The sequence below is a fragment of the Trichosurus vulpecula genome, chromosome 2 (genome assembly GCF_011100635.1).
Source record: "Trichosurus vulpecula isolate mTriVul1 chromosome 2, mTriVul1.pri, whole genome shotgun sequence".
NCBI lineage: Eukaryota > Metazoa > Chordata > Mammalia > Diprotodontia > Phalangeridae > Trichosurus > Trichosurus vulpecula.
In genome coordinates this window covers 139624440-139643448 of record NC_050574.1, presented here as the reverse complement: position 1 = coordinate 139643448, position 19009 = coordinate 139624440, and the positions used below count along the sequence as shown (strand labels likewise).

Genomic DNA, 19009 nt, shown 5'->3' with positions numbered 1-19009 from the left:
TATGTAAGATATAAAAAGATTCATCTGCTGCAATTACATAAAGGTATAGCTATGGAGCACACAGAATTAAAAACTATATAATGTTTTGCTTTTAAAAACCTGCTTGTGAATCATTTATTTTGGATATTTGGAAGTTTGAAAGCATTTCATATATTTGTGTGCTCTAAATGGTGAAGTTTCGATGCAATGCCACTCCCATCACAAAGTGTATATTTTCAAATGTTTCTAGCTCTTTTTCGCTTTCATTCCAAAGTTCAAATGATCAATGCATATTCTTCAAGAAATGTTTTCAGGACTTCTCAAAACCAAGGTTCAAAAAGAGAAGATTACTCAGTGATTCAGTCACAGCATGAAATTTGAATATAGAACATGGATCACATGAAACCTGACCTAGTCCTCCTTCCCTTGGTCTAATCAAGGGATGGAGAACCTGCAGCCTCAAGGCCACATATGGCCCTCTGGGTCCTCAGGTGTGTCCCTTTGACTGAATCCAAACTTCACAGAACAAATCCCCTTAATAAAAGGATTTGTTCTGTAAAACAGACTCAGTCAAAAGGCCGTACCCAAGGACCTAGAAGGCCACGTGTGGCCTCAAGGCCACAGATTCTCAATCCCTGAATTAAACCTGAGTAGAATGAATTCCCTTTCATCTCTAAGGAATAACAAATTTTATGTCATATTTTTCAAGATATTGGAGAAATTCCCAAATCTATATGGCCAAATAGCATACTTATTTTAATAATGTATTTAAAGTCAATTATCATTGTCCTCCTGAAAAACTACTCTTTAAAGAAGCTAAAGTGGATGAAACTCTTGTGCCAACCTCAATCACCAAAATTAAAATGTTACTAAATTATTTGAAGTGCACATCACTCAATATTTTTCTTCAACAACAGGTATTTTGCTGAATGGGATGTCGTAACAGCTCAACAGGTGCTCTCTGATTCCCTTCATCCGAAATACAGGTGATTCTTGAGGCTAAAGTACCTGGAATTGATACCAATGTTTTACCATGAACTTTGGTTATAATTCTGTTCTTGTGTAGCTTGTACATTTGACTAAATTAGTTTGGAAATGTCTCGCAGATTGAAATTGCAGATTTGTCTAGAGCTAGAGGTAGATGCTGTGTGTAAGGTGCCTGTGGCTCATCTACCTGCACAGAAACCACAGCAGTGACTGGAACCATGATTGGGATAGGTTTAAAACTAGGCATAAATAGCCTTTAAGACCAATTTTAGATAAAGTGGGTAAGGTGTAGATACCCTTTTGTAGTTCTCTGGAGCTTCTACAGTACTTTCTGGAAGAGGGGAGGAATTTGAAATGCTTGTAATGTCCCAATTGTCACAGAAGGTAGCCCAGAGGCGGACAAGGAAAGGAGCAACAGAGTCTGAGAAAGAGTGAATTTGGCTAGAGCAAAAAGAGTAGAATGGCTGGGAGAGTAGAGGGAATGAAACGAGGGTCAGAGAGTCTTGCGTTTGCTTGCTTTCATTTTTTTCAATATTCTGGTTTTCAGTTCATTTGTATTTTTTTAATTTACCTTTTAAAAATTTTCTTTTCTTGTACACATAAAGGGAGGTCACTAAAGAAGAAATAAGGTATTTTTCTTTGCATTTTAAGTTATATTTATTTTATCTCATTTCTAGAAATTTTATCTGCAGCAAGATTTTTTAAATTGTCTGATTAAAAATCTTAACAAAAGCAAGCAGTTCCAAATTGCTTGCCTGACATATCATGTATCTTGGGCTTCCTCTTAGCACATTTGGCAAGCTTGCTTAGGATGAAATTCAAGGGACTGGCAGAAAATATGTCAAAGATATTTTGCACAACCTTAATTCAAAATGAAAGATAACATTAAAAAAAATCTCCCCTAGAAGAATGAAAATTCCACCATGTGTTGCTATGATCCAACCCAAAATAATGAATTAATTCTGAAAGTTATGGTGGTTGGTGGGGATGGGGGCAATGAGAGAAGGCGCAAAGATGAGGAAAATGTAACCCTTTGCATTTATCTGCCCTCCCTGGGGAATTCTCTTATTCAAGCACTGGCCAAACTGAATCTTTTACATATTCATCAGAAGAACTACCAGTAATATTAATGTGTCAGTAATCTTTATAGAGACTAGATAGTGGTTATAGATATTGGTCACTGCATTTAAAAGATGCTCCATTGTTTTACGACCACAAAATTACCCATTTTTTTCCTGCTCTACATCTTAAAGGAGCTGACGATTTGTATTTGTTAAACAAAGTCAGATTACACCATAGCATTTTCTCCTAAATGCATGGATGGAGTATTTTTATTTCCTCAGTATAATACTCATTTTAGTTTGAGTCTGACTAATGGATCTAACTGGCCAGGGTCCGTTAAATTATATGGCATTTCACAAATAGAAAATGCCACAGAGAATTTCTTTCTCTTGCTCCTTTTAGCAAAAACACTATAAAATATGGCTTTTTCTTAATCTCACGTGACCAAGATCTAGCCACTTCTGTAGAACGTATTCTAAATTGCATGTTATTGGAACATAAGGATTCTAAATCACCCAATGATAAAAACTAATTAGGGATTCGCTCTGTAAACACATGGGGGGCATTGCCAAAGGGAGCATCTGACAGAAAATGAAGTACTTCTTAATGGTTTGTGCTGGGGGGAAGATGGAAATGCATTATACATATTTTTAGACAGCCCTCTTTGGATTTTATTGTTTTGTATGTAAGCTATTCAACAAAGTGAGGCATCCTAAATTGTGTTACCTAAGGCTGCAGTCGGCTGCTATATTCTGGTCAAAATCTCTTTCCTCTGACCCTCAAGTTTTAGTGAAATCTTGCAGGCAAAAAAAGTATGGATTGTATACACAGGTTGCTGGGTATGACCAAATACAAAATAGAAGATAGCCTTTTTAAGAGTCACTACTTTTTTGTTACCATTGGGAGTAAGGGTATCTAAGGTATCAACACAACTAGTGGGCACAAAAAAGCATTGCTTTGAATGCATGTGGTCCTTAGTATGGCCATTGTGCAAGACTGCTCTGTGTGTTTCCATCTGTCACATTCTATTGTAACTTGAGGAAAGAGAGTAAGAGATTTATGTCCTTTAAGAGGAAATTTTCCTCCTAGCCATTGTTCAGTGTCTGAATAGAATGAGAGAAATCAAAAGATATTCTTCCTGACTAACCCTCATGTTTGGTTTATGGCACCTTAGATGAATTTTCTCAGCTTGGTAAATTACCTTTTCTTGTTTTTCTAGTGCTAACAGATCTTTAATTTGATAAGTGTGGTGGGAGCCACACTGCTTATTTATATGATTTTTCCACAAAGGGAACCACATATACAAATCCTCACCCAAGATGCTTCTCTAAATTTCAGCCAAATTTTATCTTATTTTTTATTTAACTTAGAACAAGAGCTTCCTTTGCTCGTTTTCTGTTTACAATGTAGGTGCTTCTGCTCTGAAAAGCCATAGCATGTTTTGACACATGTTATAAATTTGCTTTAAATTGTAGTTAGCAGTTCACTCACAGGAATAGAAAGTGAATACATTAAGGTAGAGTGACAAAATATTGCTTTACTCACCACTTGAGAGTATGCTGCTGCTGGTTTGTATTTGCTTTATTTTATGTGTGTGTATATGTGTGTGTATGTGTTTGTATATGGGTTATTGTGAGTGAGGGTGTGGGTGTGTATGTATATGTGTGTGTGTGTGTGTGTGTGTGTGTGTGCCTGTCTATGAGTGTGTGTTCTAAAATGCAGGATGTTTAAGAGTCTCTGTTAACACCTTCCTCTAATGCTGCATTGTGATAAAGTCGACCCTGGGTTCTTGGAGCCAGAAAAATGCAGACTAAGGCAGATCTTACTAGAAAAGCTCTATAATGAATGGAAAGAAGGCCAGATTTGGAATAAACAGACCTGGGATCGAGCACCAGTCTTGGACTTAGTAACTTCACGACCTTGAACACATCACTTCAACCTCCATAGGCCTCCATTTCCTCATCTATAAAACCATGGGTTTGTTCCACATCATTTCTAGTGGTCCCTTCCAGCTCTAATCAATGATCCTATTATTCCTGAGAGTATATGCCCAGCGATTGGCTACATGCCTGTCATCCAAAGACCAGTCTAGTTAAGTGCAAAAAGATTCATTATCACCAGAAGGAAAGCTAATAGGTAATGAATTATTTTGGACAAAGCAACTCATGAAAATATCTATTAAGGCATAAAAGAACGTTGGTTGAAGAAATACCCACACCAGTGAAACAGCAGTTTTGTTGAAATGTTGAATTGTTTCAGGGAACAGTACCAATTCTGTGCCTTCTCCATGTTAAATAAAAGCTATGCATAATTGTTTTATTTAACTACAATAATTCAATTCAAGTTATCAAGCATTTGTTAAGTGCCTACTATGTGCCAAGTACACTATTAGCTTCTTTAGAACAAATTGTCATCTTCCGAGAGAATAACGAGGTAGACATCAGGATTGTTTTTTTTAATCCTACACTAGAGTGAATTCAATATCTGTGTTAAAAGTGTGAAATGTATTTCCTTGCATAGATTTCCATAGAAATTAATCATGAATTTTAAAGCATATTCAATTCAAAATGAAAAATGAAAGATTTCGTGGTACGGTTGCAGACATCACAAGAGTACTCTGGTTAATATTTTAATGTGAAGAACATAGGAAAAGGACATATATCAATTAGAGACAATTTAATTTTTCAGCAAATTCAGCAAAGCAGAATGGGAAAAGAAAAGGTTGGATAAAGCAATTGGGTAAGTCTGTAATTTTGTACATAAGTTGTCAGTTTATAGAACTAGGAACCATGTGGTTGTTTCTTGAGAACATATAAGGCACTATAACTAGGGACTATGGAGGTTAAAAAAAAGTTTAAATCCAGGTCCTGGTCCTTAGAAACTAAGAGAATTACAAAGTCCATTAAAAGGTTTTGAAAATATTTTTAGTGGCATATTATACTTTTCCTTTGTCTAGGTAGAAAATATATAAAAGTTATAAGTGTACATTGATTTTTTTTCAAAAACCACTCTTTTGAAGTTGCAAAACTCAAATGTTAAGTTGCTAGTAAATAAAAGTGGGCTACTTGTAAAATTCATTGCAAGAGGTTGCCAGGCTATTAGGCTTTGATTACAATGACTTTGGAATGGTCCTTAACTCTATTGTTTGTCCTTAGTTCTAGAAGAGGACCATGACATCAGGAAGGTGATGCCATAACTTGCAAGTAAAATGGATTTAAGTGAGGGAGGGCTATGCAAACTCACCAACCTCACTTTCTCCTCCAGAGCCATCTGGGTTCATGGTGAGATACAGTTCGGGATGACTGGAGATGGTCCTGCTGTTAGCTCTAAAGTTATTCCTGAAGGGGAAGTTTTTAGTCTTATATTGGACTGATATAGCCATGGGACATTTGAGGCTTTCAAAGCTAGTTTTCTTTTTAGTTTCAATGGACAGAGGCCAAGGAGCAAAAACATGTCCTCGGCAGGTGTGTTGGAACAAAGTCTGTTTGTCAAATCCATAGTGTTTGCCAAAGGAGGGAAAAGAGAAATAAGTTTAACTATATTGCCTTTAAAAGGAAAAAAAAATCATGCTATCCTTTTCTGATGTGCTAAGTCCCAATATTTAATGTAAATAGTGTGGTTGACTTTTTGCAGGTACTCTTTTGCCATTGTGGGCATTAATATTACTGACCTGGCCTATAACCTGCTGGTAAGCGGAGCTCTGAAAACCCATTTCTACAATGTTGCACCTGAAGCCCCAACCTTGTCTCACTTCCAGCAAACTTTCTGTAAGTTGACTTTTTATGCTGCTTATTAATGTTGGTTGCTACTTTATCTGCTCCTATTGCTCAAATTTGTCAAAGACTAGCCTCCAAGTTGGAAACTAGCCAAAAGCCACTGAGTACTGTGGACCAGCGTTGAATAGCTCCCAAAGGAACAGAGGCATCTAACAAGGAACATTAGACTTTTCCAGCTGCCTCTGGTCTACATTTTATTTTCTTATTTTTAAACATGAGTTATTAATCTTTTTTGCTCTGTCTTGGACCCCTTTGGGAGTCTGGTGAAGACTGTGGATACCTTTTCAGAATATTGTTTTTAAATGAATAAATTTCAAATACATAGGATTGCAAAGGAAAGCAATTATATTGAAATACAGTTATTAAAATATTTTAAAAACTAATTCCATGGACACCAGATTGATAGTTTGCATTTTAGTGCAAATTTGATGCATTTTTAAGAATATACATTAGCTCCAGTTGGCCACTTAACTCTATTTGCCTTAGTTTCCTCATCTGTAAAATGACCTGGAGGAGGAAATGGCAAACTGCTTCATTATCTTTGCCAAGAAAAACCCAAAAGGGGTCATAAAGAGTCAGACATGACTGAAAATGACTAAACAACAAACAAAAAGCTCCAGTTTCTCTCTATTAGTCTTCACCCTCATTCTTGGGATGGGGTGAGGGGGGAGATCTTATTTTCAGATCACAGAAAGCTTATGAGCTTATGAGCCTTCTTGAGATTTGTGACCTGCCTATATTTTCTGCTTTATCTGGACTAGAGATCTGTGTGCTCATAGCATCACAGAATCTTAAAGTTGAATGGTATTTCAGCAGCCTTTGATTTCCTGCCATACTTTAATAAGAATCTCTTCTACAAATCATCCCCAGTAAGTGGTTATCCAGACTTTGCTTGAAGACCTCTAGTAAGGGGGAACCCACCTACCTTCCCAAGTAGCCCATTCTGATTTCAGACAGCTCTAATTGCTAGAAAGTTTTTTTTTTACATTTAGCCCCAGACAACCTCTCTGCAATCTCTACCCCGTGCTCTTAGTTCTGCCCTTATATAGCATAAGCAAAACAAGAAATCCTTCTTTCATATAACATCCTTTCAATAACTTGAAGATAAGTATCACATCTCCCAAAGTTCTTTCAGTTGGGTCTCATACGGCCCAATCTTAGGAACATTCATTATCCTTGTTATCCTTCTCTGAGTGCTCTACTGTTATCAAAGCCCTTACTAAAATCACGGCAAGAGTTTAGAAATATTTTATATAATTTAATAACTATTTTAGTAAAATTAGTGCCTTTATTCAAACATTTTGCTCTCCTGCCCAATTATTATGTAACCAGCTTACTTAATTTTTATTCATGTGTTCCATAGATATCTTTCACTCTGTCTCTTAGAAAAAAATCCTCAATTGTTTTATGGCACAGCCTTTTTACACCCATTATCCATCTCTCTATTACCCTTTGGATCACCCCAAATTTTTATCCTTTAGAAATTTAGTGTTCCTGATTCGCAGCCTCATAGAATTACTGGAAGAATAGTGGTATTAAAAATTCCTCAGTTAATAATGGTCATCAGAAGATCGTTGAAAAAAATCATCACTCTGCATCTGTTAAGGAATCACATATGGCCTTAACGTACACATGTTGTATGGCTAAAAAGATGTATACTATGGCCTGCTGTAGATCATTTGTGAAATTCTACCTGTTCCCTTCTCATGTTTCCATCATGGATATCATCAAGATTTGTGCAGATAATTCTTATAAAGGCTTGACACTGGTGAAAAAGTAGGCACATAGGTCAATACTTATTCATGTCCTCACTCTTATTGGTGGGTAGATGTTAATGTCATTCATGAATTTTTCCAATTATTTATTATCTTGCCTCTTTTCTGATATATTTAGAATAAATCCCTCAATGCTGTCAAAGTTGTGTCACTACCGACATGAAATTCTTCTGTCTTTACTTAGTGTGGTCCAGTTACTTTTTCCATATTCAACTTTGTCAGTGACATTTCTACACGCTCATTCAGAGATTGAGATGTTAGGGATCCAATGTGGTTGTTATCAATAATGGAAATAGTTTGTTATAGTCATATCTATAGTATATACATATATACATATATGCCTTATATATATATATATATATGTATATATATATATGTATGTATATATATACATATATATACATATATATATGTATATATATATAATAAATGCAATAAAATATATATTATAAATATATATAAAATATATTATAAATCTGTTCGCTTTTTCACCTGTTGTCATCTGCCTTTATCTATAAATGCTCTTTTGGCGGTCTGCCTTAGTTGGATCTCACAGCAATTTTTCTGCAGATTTGTTTCCCCCTCCTATACCCTTCACTTCCATGTCCATAATGTTTTGAAGATGTTTACTAGGTTGTCTAAAAATCCATTAGTCTGCTACATCTCTTAATCTTGGAGTATATTTTCTGATTTTTTTTTTATTCTCTTCTGTGCCTACCTAATCACTGAAGTCAGGAAGCTACATGGCACAGTTGATAAACAGTTGATTGGACCTGGAATCAGAATGATCTGAATTCAAATCCAGCCTAAGATACTTACTAGCTGTGTGACCTTGGGCAAGTCATTAAGCCTGTGTTTGCCTCCGTTTTCTCTAATGTAAAATGAGGATAATAATCACACCTACCTCCCAGAGTTGTTGTGAGAATCAAATGAGATAATGAATAAAATGCTTAGCTAATTGCCTGGCATATAGTAGGCTCTATATAAATAATGGCTATTATTATTATATCAATGTATACATTGGCTTTGTCTAGAGGATCTTTTCTTTATCAAATTTCTCCACCTCTTTATCTTCAACAAATGTTGTTGCATGAGCTGTAATTACTTCATGGTGGACTTCTTATTTGGGCTCATCTTGTATGTCATAAGCATCCTGTGAAATGATGTATGGTACAATGGAAAGAGTTCTAAGTCTGGAGTCATAAGACCTGGATTCGGACAGTAACTCTCCCACATGCTACGTCTGACTGCCTATAGCCTGTCTCTTACTACATATGTGACTTTGGACAAGTCAGTTAACCTCTGTGGGCCTCAGTTTTCTTCTGTGTAAAATGAGTGGGTTAGACTAGGTGGTTCATCGTAGTCCTAGATCTACAATCCTATGATTCTGTATGACCATGGACCAGTCACTTAATCTCTCTAAGTCTTAGTTTATTCATCAGTAAAATAAAGGTGATCAGATTGGCTGACCTTTAATAGCCCTTCTACTTATAAATCTATGGTCCTACACTTTTGTTGAGAGACTACATGGAATAATGCCTACAGGTCTAGCCTCAGTGTCAAGAAGATCTGGGTTCAAGTCCTACCTCCAATGCATACTGCTACGTGACCTTAGGCAGGTCACTCACTTAACCTCTCAGTGTGTTAGGCAGTTCTCTAAAACTATAAGTTGTTGAATAGGTGCAGATCTACATTGATAGATAAAAATCTATACTTTTTGCTACACTAATGAAAGCATAGGCCCAGGACCAGTACCACATCTAATTTTTTCATTTTAATTTTTTGCATTTGGGCACATTATAAACCCAACTATTTGTCTCTCCAAATAAGACTCATGAGCTACCACTACCTTTACCTACAAATTCCTTAAGTCTTCTCATTTCACTTTTGGTGATGATGTCCATAATGGTATGGTTCGTTTCATTCAGTAATATTATGTATACACATATGTGTGTATATACATACAAAATACACGTGTATATGCATATATGTAAAGGTACATATGTACACATATCCACATGTGTGTGTGAATACATATACTCTGTGTATTTTTGTTTCATGGATCTCTATAGCCAAAGAATTCATCATCTAGAGGCCAGTCTACTAATGTTGAACCCTTTCATGATCATCAAGGCTTCTCACTGGATAGCAGACAGTCTTAGGGACTATAATGGAAGCCTTTCTAGCATGATGAAAGCTTCCTGAGCTAGGGTTTCACTAGAGCAGCAGTTCTCAAGCTTTTTGGTTTCAAGATTCCTTTACACACATTAAAACTATGGAGAACTTCCGCAAAGAACTTTTCTTTATGTGGGCAATATCTGTCAATATTTCCCATGTAAGAAGTTAAAACACCTTAATATACTTATAAAAATCGTTTTGACCTCAAAGGCCCCCCTGAAAGGGATCCCTAGAAATTCAGAGACCACACTTAAGAACCACTGCACTAGAATATAGTCTTTAAGAATTCCGAGTCACCTCTACACCATGACACAGATTGAGGCACACTACATGCTTGCCTTTTTTCTTCTCTTTTGTTTTTGTTTTTGGTTTTTTGTTTTTTTTTTTTTTGGTTCTGTTTCTTCTTTCTCATGATTCATTCCATTGGTCATAATTCTTCTCCACAACTTGACTAGTGTATAAATTAATTCAATGTGAAGTTATACATGGCAGTTATATGAGAGTCCATGCTGTCTTGGGGAGGGAGGGGAGAGGGAAGGGAGAAAATCTGGAACTCAAAATTATGTAGAACTGTGTGTTGTAAACTAAAAATAAAAAAAAATGAAAACTTCTGAAGTGGCTTAAAGTGCCTGAATATTCTGTAAATTTACTAAGTAAAATGTCTTTATCTTTAACTACTCACATATGAATTTTAAATTCAAAAAGGAACAAAATGAAAGGACTCTTTTGTTGAGTATGTATAATGTATTTTTCTAAGAGGTTTTCCTATCTAGATCATGATTTTATAAGTAATTGTTTTGGATCAAAAGGGTAATTGAGAATGAACAAATGATGCTTTATAGTGATGATGTCTTGCTAGCAATTATGTGTTTCTTAATGATTGCTCTGTATTGTTCATGGTAGAAGTGCCTCTTATTTTCTCTTAATAGATTGTCAGAATGATTTTTTTATCTGTCCAAGTATAATTTAAAATTTCAATCAAGCAAATGTCAAGAGAGAAAACTGTTTAATTTTGAAAAATTAGACCATTATATTAATTTAATTAGGATGAAAAAGATGAAATAGAGTTGTTAGTCCTTCAAAAGTTATTCCAAAAGTCCAGAGGTCACAAAATATATGTGTCCTTCTACTATAAAAGAAGTTGTAATAATTTCACAACCTCCTGTACACTCAATGTTCAGTTTTGTTTTTTAGAATCTACATTTTAAATAATTGTGCTTAAAGGTCTTCAAAGTCATTCTCTGTTGTCTCCTGTCAAGAAGTTTATCCTGAGTTCTCCTTGGTCATGCCAATGAAACACAAATATCACTGTGAGGGCTTCAACAACACAATGTTTTCTGAGCGCTGCCCTACATATGTATGGAGAGATATCACCAGTAGACCAATGATTTAGCAATAAATTCTTTGGCCTTGGCAACCTATGAAAAAAAATATAAAATTATCCTCAGACCTGTTGCAGTCACCTTTTGTTTCTGTGTTGATGGCAGAATGTCAGTAAAGGGGACAGAATGCTAAGAATTACAGTTTTAAAATTATCTACAAAATGTGAAAAATGAAAAGTTCAGGAGACGTAATTCTGGGTAATTAATCATTTTATTAATTATGTCTAGTGAACAATAAAAGGATTGGTCATTTGGCCATCTCTCATGAACCAAAGATGGATCATGGTGGCTTCTTGATACTTATATGCCTTTAGAAGAGTGGGTGTTTATGACAGGTGGCAATTAACTCTGATTGGTTAACAATAAGAATACTGAATATTATAATGAGAGGTGGACCTATTCTAATGAGGGGCTGGGGAAACATGACTGATTATATCACTTTTACTCCCACACCACCCCCAGCCCCCAGCAGTCTAGACAGAGGATCTACCCACCCATCCAAGCCTGAATAAAAGACAATGGGTTTCCCCCACTTGGGTGAATATAATTGAAGAGAAAGTTAATCCAATCTCATTATCAGCAGTGCCCTTCAGATGCTGGCTGAATAACCTACAAAGAGGCTGATTTCTGAATAAGGAAATAGAAAGGGGAAAATCTTAGTCTTCAGTGAATAATTTGTTCTTAATATATGAGAGAAATTTCTCTCAACATTAATTTAACTGTTGGTACTTGAAGTGTGAGAACTTTGTCTAATATGTGGAAATGTTACTGCAAAAACTGAATCTTACTGATTTTTGCATTTTTTCAATAAATGAAACCAGAAGGACAGAAAAGAGTTTCCACTAAATGGAAGGATAATTCACAGCTTCTCCTGGAAAGGAAAATAGAGGAGCTGGTAGAGTTGATCATATCTTGCACCTAAAGGCAACAAGAAACATTTCATGGGCATTTAGTCATACCATATTGCAGTGTTCATAACTATTTGCAAAAAAGCCACTATGAAAAGAATGGCAACTTATGCCAACATCTGATGGATAAGGTAAGGAGGCAGAGAACTTCTATAAAGAACTTGGTAAGAATCTCTAAATTATATTAATAAGCTCACTGACACTCAATTACTTCCATGGAAAGAGGGCATGGGGGAGGATGGTGAAAGATACATTGAAAACCATGTTTTAGGAATAAGAAATGAGAGGGCAAGTTCAGAAACTTCATGCTTATATATCATAAATATTTTTAAGAGTCAGATATTTTTAAGAATATGGTGAGTACCAAATATTATCACAAAAAGTTAAATTGATTATATTTTAACGGACAGGAAATAACTGGTTACCAATGTGGTAGTCATTTCCAGTAAAGCTGTTGGTATACCATCAGACTACCAACTTAATTAGAGCAAAGAGTAAAATTAATATTGTTAGAAGAAACAATACAAAAAGAATCTAAGATATGGCATGCAGATGATGTGACTCTTATCTGGCCTGTTTAAATAAACTGTTGACAATGAAAAATGGGAAATAGATAATAAAACAGATACTGATACAGATCATCACCATTTCCTAAGGAAATTAAATGGATAAAAAGTCAATCGACACAAAGATAAGACCAAAAAAATCCAAAATTACATCAATTTGTTGACGTTTTATTCCTTATCAAGCACAGACATGTGGCAGCCAAGGGCAACACCAGTTTAGAATTTCGACTTAGGAAAGAAGATGATGGAAGACTATTAGTAATATCACCCTACGAAAAAGTGAGAATGCTTAAAGGGAAAAAAAAAAGTTTATAGAAAATTTGATGAAAGGCTGAATTAAACCAAATCTTCATGAAAGCTTTTAAGAATGAAATTAGAAGGATAATGAACAAAATAATATTAGAAAGATCTGTAAATATTTATATAACAAACTCATTTCACCGTCAGTAACAGTGGGGCTACCACAATCTATGAAGAGTTTTCACTAAAGGAAATTAGTTTCCACTAAAGGAAATAAAGATGAGGGAAGCAGCTAGATAAATCCATGGGGGGAGGTAACAATTTTAAGGGAATTGAGGAATTAATTAATAAGACATCTGAAATGGGGCTGGTGAGTACAATACACTTGGGAACAATCATGGACCTCATTTTTACCTTAAAAGCATAGCCAAGAGAATATCCTTAACCATTGACTCACATGAATACTTTTCCATCCCTGTAAGATCTTTATGGCAATGATCTCTACATATATCAAGAACATCTAATAAAAGTATGAGAAAGGAATAGGTAGATGTTTGAAAATGAAATTTACAGCAGACCACATCACAGTCAAAAAATTTGCTGAAAGGTTTGAGGAATAGAAGGTCACATGGTGTTTATTGTTTGGCAAGTTTTTTTTTAAGTTTGATTACATAGCATGAAATGCCCCCTTTCTTCCAAAAAAAAAAAAGACTTTTGATATTTTCCTACCATAAAAATAAATAAGCACACCCATCTCATTAGCATGCAGATTTGCTTTCATCTTTAACAAATGGTAAAATTATGTCTATCAAAGAATTGTTTTAAAATAAATTTCTTTATGATTTATTATCAGTAAATGTTTGATTTGTATACCTATTTTGTATACCTATATAGCCAGGGTTACATAAAAATTTCTTGGGTGAAAAAGGGTCACAAGTGGAAAAAGTTTAAGAAGTCCTGCTATAGAACACTGCAGAGCCTCCTAAATTAAAATCCATGATCACTAAAGAATTTGATCTCTCTATGCAGAAAAAAATAAGTGAATGAAGAGTGTGTACTGTTCAGAATATGATATTCGTATGGATAGTCTATAGAAATGTTTCGTCAGTACATATATCTTGGACAGACACTGTGGATAGACAGTGAGCTAGCCCCATGATTGAACAAGAGAATGGGCAAGATTGCTTTGAGAAAATGTCACAGTGCTTTTAATGACTCCAGACTCAGGGACAGCAAGGTGACACAGTGGATAGAGCCCTGGCCCTGGAGTCAGGAGGACTCGAGTTCAAATCCAGCCTCAGACACTTGCTAACTGTGTGACCCTAGGCAAGTTACTTAACCCTGACTGCCTCAAAAAACTGACTTTAGATTCTCATCTGAAAGAACACTTCATCTTTTTAATATCACTAATCTTCTGATAATGTGATATGATAATAGGCAAGTACAGTCTAGTGTAGTGGTTTTCAAAGTATCCCCAAGGCCCTTTCAGGAAGTCTACAAGGTCAAGATCATTTTCACAATAATGCTAAGATGTTACTTAACTATTAACATAATCCTCCCTTTTCCAACTACATATCTATGTGAGGCCAGATTTTCTTCATATACTTCAACCAAAGCAATTTATAGCAACAGATTGTATGCAGAAACAGATACAAGCATTCAGCTGTCACCTATTAATCCAGACATTAAAGAGATTTGCCAAAATGCAATAATAAAGAGCTAGCATCTTTAAAGTACTTTAAGATTTGCAAAGCCCTGTGCATGCGTTATCTCAGTTGATCTTCATAACAACAGTGTGGGATAAGTGTTATTATTATCCCTATATTACAGGTGAGGAGACTGAGAATGAGACAGAATAACTGACTTGCCCAGGGACATACAGAGAATAAGAATATGAGGCTGAATCTGAACTTGTATTTCTGATTCCAAGTCCAACATTCTTATCCGCTGTAGCACCTGTTAAAAACAATACTAATTTTTTTTGTTTTGGTAAACGTAGTTATTTTTAACTTAAAATATGTTATTTTTGTTAACATGGAATGAGTTTATTGTTCTTTTAAATGAATTTATAAACATTTTAATGTTATTAATTTCTATTTCTAGTATAGCAAATATCAATAGATATATAATGCATATAAACAAAAGTTCTTTGGGGTCCTTGGTAATTTTAAGAATGTAAAGAGGTCCTGAGACCAAAAAGTTTCAGAACCATTGTAATAGAGGAAGGTCTACTGGGGATCATTTGTGGAAGGACATAGACAAGTCACATAGGATGAAAAGACATGGATGAATATGGAGGAACTACCCACGTCTATGTGATATCAGATCCATTTAAGGGCTCATAAAGTTGTATCTGATACCTATTGGATACCCCCACGAGATTTTTTTTAAACAAAAGACCTTCAATAGATTTCGTAGAGTTTCTTTACAGGACTTATAGGGAATCCATGAGTAAGACCTGCATAGCATATGTAGGCACGATAGAAGGGAAGTTATCCATCCTGATGAATTCATGGATCAGTCCATGTCAGTCCAACAGTAACTCTTTATTCCTTGGTGTATTCTGATCCATTATATAAGCCCTATACTATGAAAGAAATATACTATCATTGTGGTTTTATCCTGCATCTCAGGCAAACCAGATAATTTTGAATTAGAGTTTAATGAGGGGATCCCCCCTCCCTTTCTTAACATTGTTTTCTCTCTTTCAGGTTATTTGATGCATGAATTTCATAAGTTTTGGATTGAAGAGGACCCCATGGATATAATGGAGTTCAATCGTGTGCGGGAAAAATTCCGCAAGAGGATCTTAAAACAGCTGCAGAATCCAGACATGGCATTATGCCCCCACTTTGCTGCCTCAGAAGGTTTAATCAATATGTAGTCAATCACTATTATTCTACTGGAAAATACTGGAACACTGCCTCACTTATTGTGTTAGAGCTCTGCTTAAGTCACAACTCCCATACTGAATGAACATGGCAATTATATGCATGCTTTTTGGTGCAGTATTTTTATCTATTTTGGTTATTTTATGTATCAGATCCCCAGATACATTTCTGGGAGATCTGCCATCAAATTTGTGCTCATATTGTGGCAATTTGCAGTGTTACATCTTGACATCCAAGTATGAAGAGAGTTTTTTCTATTTTTTTAGATTATTCCTCCCCCCCACCATAATTCATCATCAAAGAATTGTATTTCTCTATAGCTGTGTTTTGTATATGTGAAATAACTAGCTGAATCTTGTACTGTGAAAGCCTTTTAACTTATTGATTTTTTTTTGACTGCTGCTATTGGCATTTCAAGCCAAGTCCATGCTTGGGCCTCATTCCAATGAAGTATATCACTTTAACGTAATGCAGGCAGACACATGATAAGCCAAACTCTTCCTCACAAGCTTAGTTGCGCTTCATGAAAATGTAATGAGGCTTACCAGACACAAGCTTTTGTAGGGACTACTCATTCAAAAGAAGGCAGAATTCCATTGTGAAGCCTCCTAGTCATGATCCATGTAGTAGCCATCTAAATATCAAAGTATCTTACTTCATAGGCTGAGAGGCCTAAATCCATCTGTGATGCCTGAACACTAACAAAAGATGTATCCCTTCCAAAGGATTTTTCCACTGCCTGACTCCTGTTGACACTTAGACTTAGTCTACAGCTTGGTTCTGATCTAAACTCCTGGTTTGGGGAACTGAGTGCTGTGTGTGTCAGGAGGGAGTGCACACTAATATGTTTGTGGAAATTGGTGGCAAAGGAGAAACCTAAAAGATTCCTTTCTGCAGTTTTTGCTTTAAATTAAAAGTTTAATCCTTTATCATGGGATGTTACTCAAAAGAGAGGAAAAAACAGATTCCCAAATGGACAATGATTGAAAGGGGAAAATAAAAGTAAAATCATTAAAAAAAATACCCTCCCTTCCCCCATTTAGTTTGGAATGATGACTGTAGTCTGTCAACTGGTGTTTACCATGGCATTTCATACCCATGATATTTTATACCTTCTATCAATTTTAGTATTATTAGAAGTTTGTGTAATCACTGGCATATGAAAATGACTTTTGAGTACTGACTAAGTAATTGTCAGTTATATGAATAAATTACATGTCATTCTAAAAGACAGCTCAGTGAATTTGTTTTTTGTTCGTTTGTTCACACAGGATTTCTGGATATGCATGTGGGCAAGGGGTGAGGGTGCCAAAAGAAGGAAACTTGGAGCTGACTCTACATCACATAGTAATTCTCAGAGGCAAAATGTCTCTGTTTGAGAGAGGGCTCTTTGTTCCAACTATGACCCAGGCCAGGTGGTGTTTTAATGAAGGAATGGCATTCAGTCTGTTGTTCTTAATACCTGCTAAGATTATCTCACGGGGGAGAGAGAGCAAATGAGGATGCAGCATAAAAGAAGTGTGGGCACTGCCACAGGACTTAGTGAGCATTTACCTGTCTCCTGGTTGCTTTACCTTTTCCAGGTCTCTTAGGTCCTTTTCTTAGCATTATTCAAACACCCGGTGGCTTTATTTTTCATCACATCTGTTACTGCCCTATGACCTTCTGAGACTGGGCAAGAGAAGGAGGCAATAATACACACTGATACCCGAGTAGCCCAGCACACATAGGAGGTAGTTAGGAAAGCTGGTGCACACTGCAAAAGATCCATCTTGGGAGTTCTTTTCCTCGGTATCTCTAGTTCCCATAACCTCCCTGTGAGAACCAAGGTATCACTTCATACACCCATTCAGCTCTTGACAGTCACATGTGTCTGTTGTCCTTTCTAATTTCTTCCTGGCCTATTTCATTGTGAAATGGTTCTTATCTTGTTTGTCATTCTAACAAGTTCTTGTCTTTCTCTGTTCAGATTTCTGTAGCTGATGACAAGAAAGACTCAAGTTTGTTCCCATTTTTTCCCCCTCTGGCTCCTTGAGTGGGGCCTTTCTATTGTTCCTTAATAGGGCTGTGCATATTTTGAAATGAGTGGAGACTGACTGATTCCTGGTATATAATTAGAATTATTAGAATTCTCATTCACACCTCTTTGGGGAACTATACATTTTCACTGACATCATGGTATGGGGGAGGAGGGGGCAAAGGGTGGGAATGAAAGGTGAAAAGCACTGAAAATGTTTAACTTTGTTCTTTCCAAGCATCCTGAGTCACTCTGTTTCCATGGCCACATTCTCTTAGTAGAAGATGTCCACTTAAAATTTTAATTATGGGCCAAAAAAGAGGAGTGTTCTGCCCAAACACCCCTAGCTCTACATTTTATCTCCCTCTATGAAAGATGAACACATTTGTTCTTATACTAAAGAAGGTCTTCTCGCACTGCAGGCCTCCCATATGTGCAGAAAGACAAATATAACCAGAGACTTTGAGGCACCCCCTCTCTCTTAGACACAGTCACTATCGATCATGCTATTCATTTGGACCCATGGCTGTTGAACATTGTGGCAGCGTAGAGCCATCAGATATCAAAATGAGTAACATTTCATGCTTACCAAATAGCCCATCAGTAGATTTTGTTTGCTTCTTTGCTTGCTTGTTCATTCGTTTGTTTGGGGAAGAGGGTTGAGATTGAGTCTCCCTGTCTCACCCAGGTTGGAAATGCAGTGACTACTCACGTGCCTGATTTCATGGCTGATAAGTACAGAAGCTTTTTACCTGCTCTATTCCTGACCAGGACTGGTTCACCTCCTCCTTAGGCAGCCTGGTGCCCTCCCTCTTCCCTGAGATTTACAATATTGGTGCCAGATTTAGTGCATTCACCCAGTTGACTTTAGACCCACTGCAGCTCAGAACTTCTGAGTATAAGTGCTATACCAGTCTTGACTTCTCCATTAGCAGGGTTTGCAAGCAAATACCACATACCCCTGGCCTGGTCATTTTATTGCATTTGGTTTCTTAGTGACTAACTTTGTAGCAGATCATTCAGCTTGTTGTATTCTTTATGCCATTGGAGACAAACAAGTAAAATCCTTCTCCAGGGACCTCCGAGTAAACTCATCCAGCTCAAGCAAAGGCCATTCTACTTCTCTGCCCTCTGGCGAGGCAGCAACTAGGCTTCTTGATACAGTGATTTTCACAGACACCAAGCTGGATTGAATGCTGGCCTACCCAGACTAGACACAGAAAACAGTGTCTTCATTTCTATGAAGCA

At 36.3% G+C, this 19009-nt stretch overlaps 1 protein-coding gene across 2 annotated transcripts in view; it reads left to right on the top strand.

The window, feature by feature from the left end:
• The window catches only part of ELMOD1 (ELMO domain containing 1), a 34829-nt gene extending 18077 nt beyond the window's left edge, over positions 1 to 16752 (top strand). The window contains exons 6-10 of one of the 2 annotated variants that reach the window (XM_036742740.1): positions 897 to 965; positions 1572 to 1595; positions 4717 to 4767; positions 5662 to 5795; positions 15565 to 16752. In XM_036742740.1, the coding sequence (XP_036598635.1) occupies positions 897 to 965; positions 1572 to 1595; positions 4717 to 4767; positions 5662 to 5795; positions 15565 to 15737 (451 nt within the window). In that variant the 3' untranslated portion in view covers positions 15738 to 16752. The remainder of the gene's footprint in view (positions 1 to 896; positions 966 to 1571; positions 1596 to 4716; positions 4768 to 5661; positions 5796 to 15564) is intronic. The other variant, XM_036742741.1, reaches the window with a different exon arrangement.
• The last annotated feature ends 2257 nt before the right edge of the window (positions 16753 to 19009 follow it).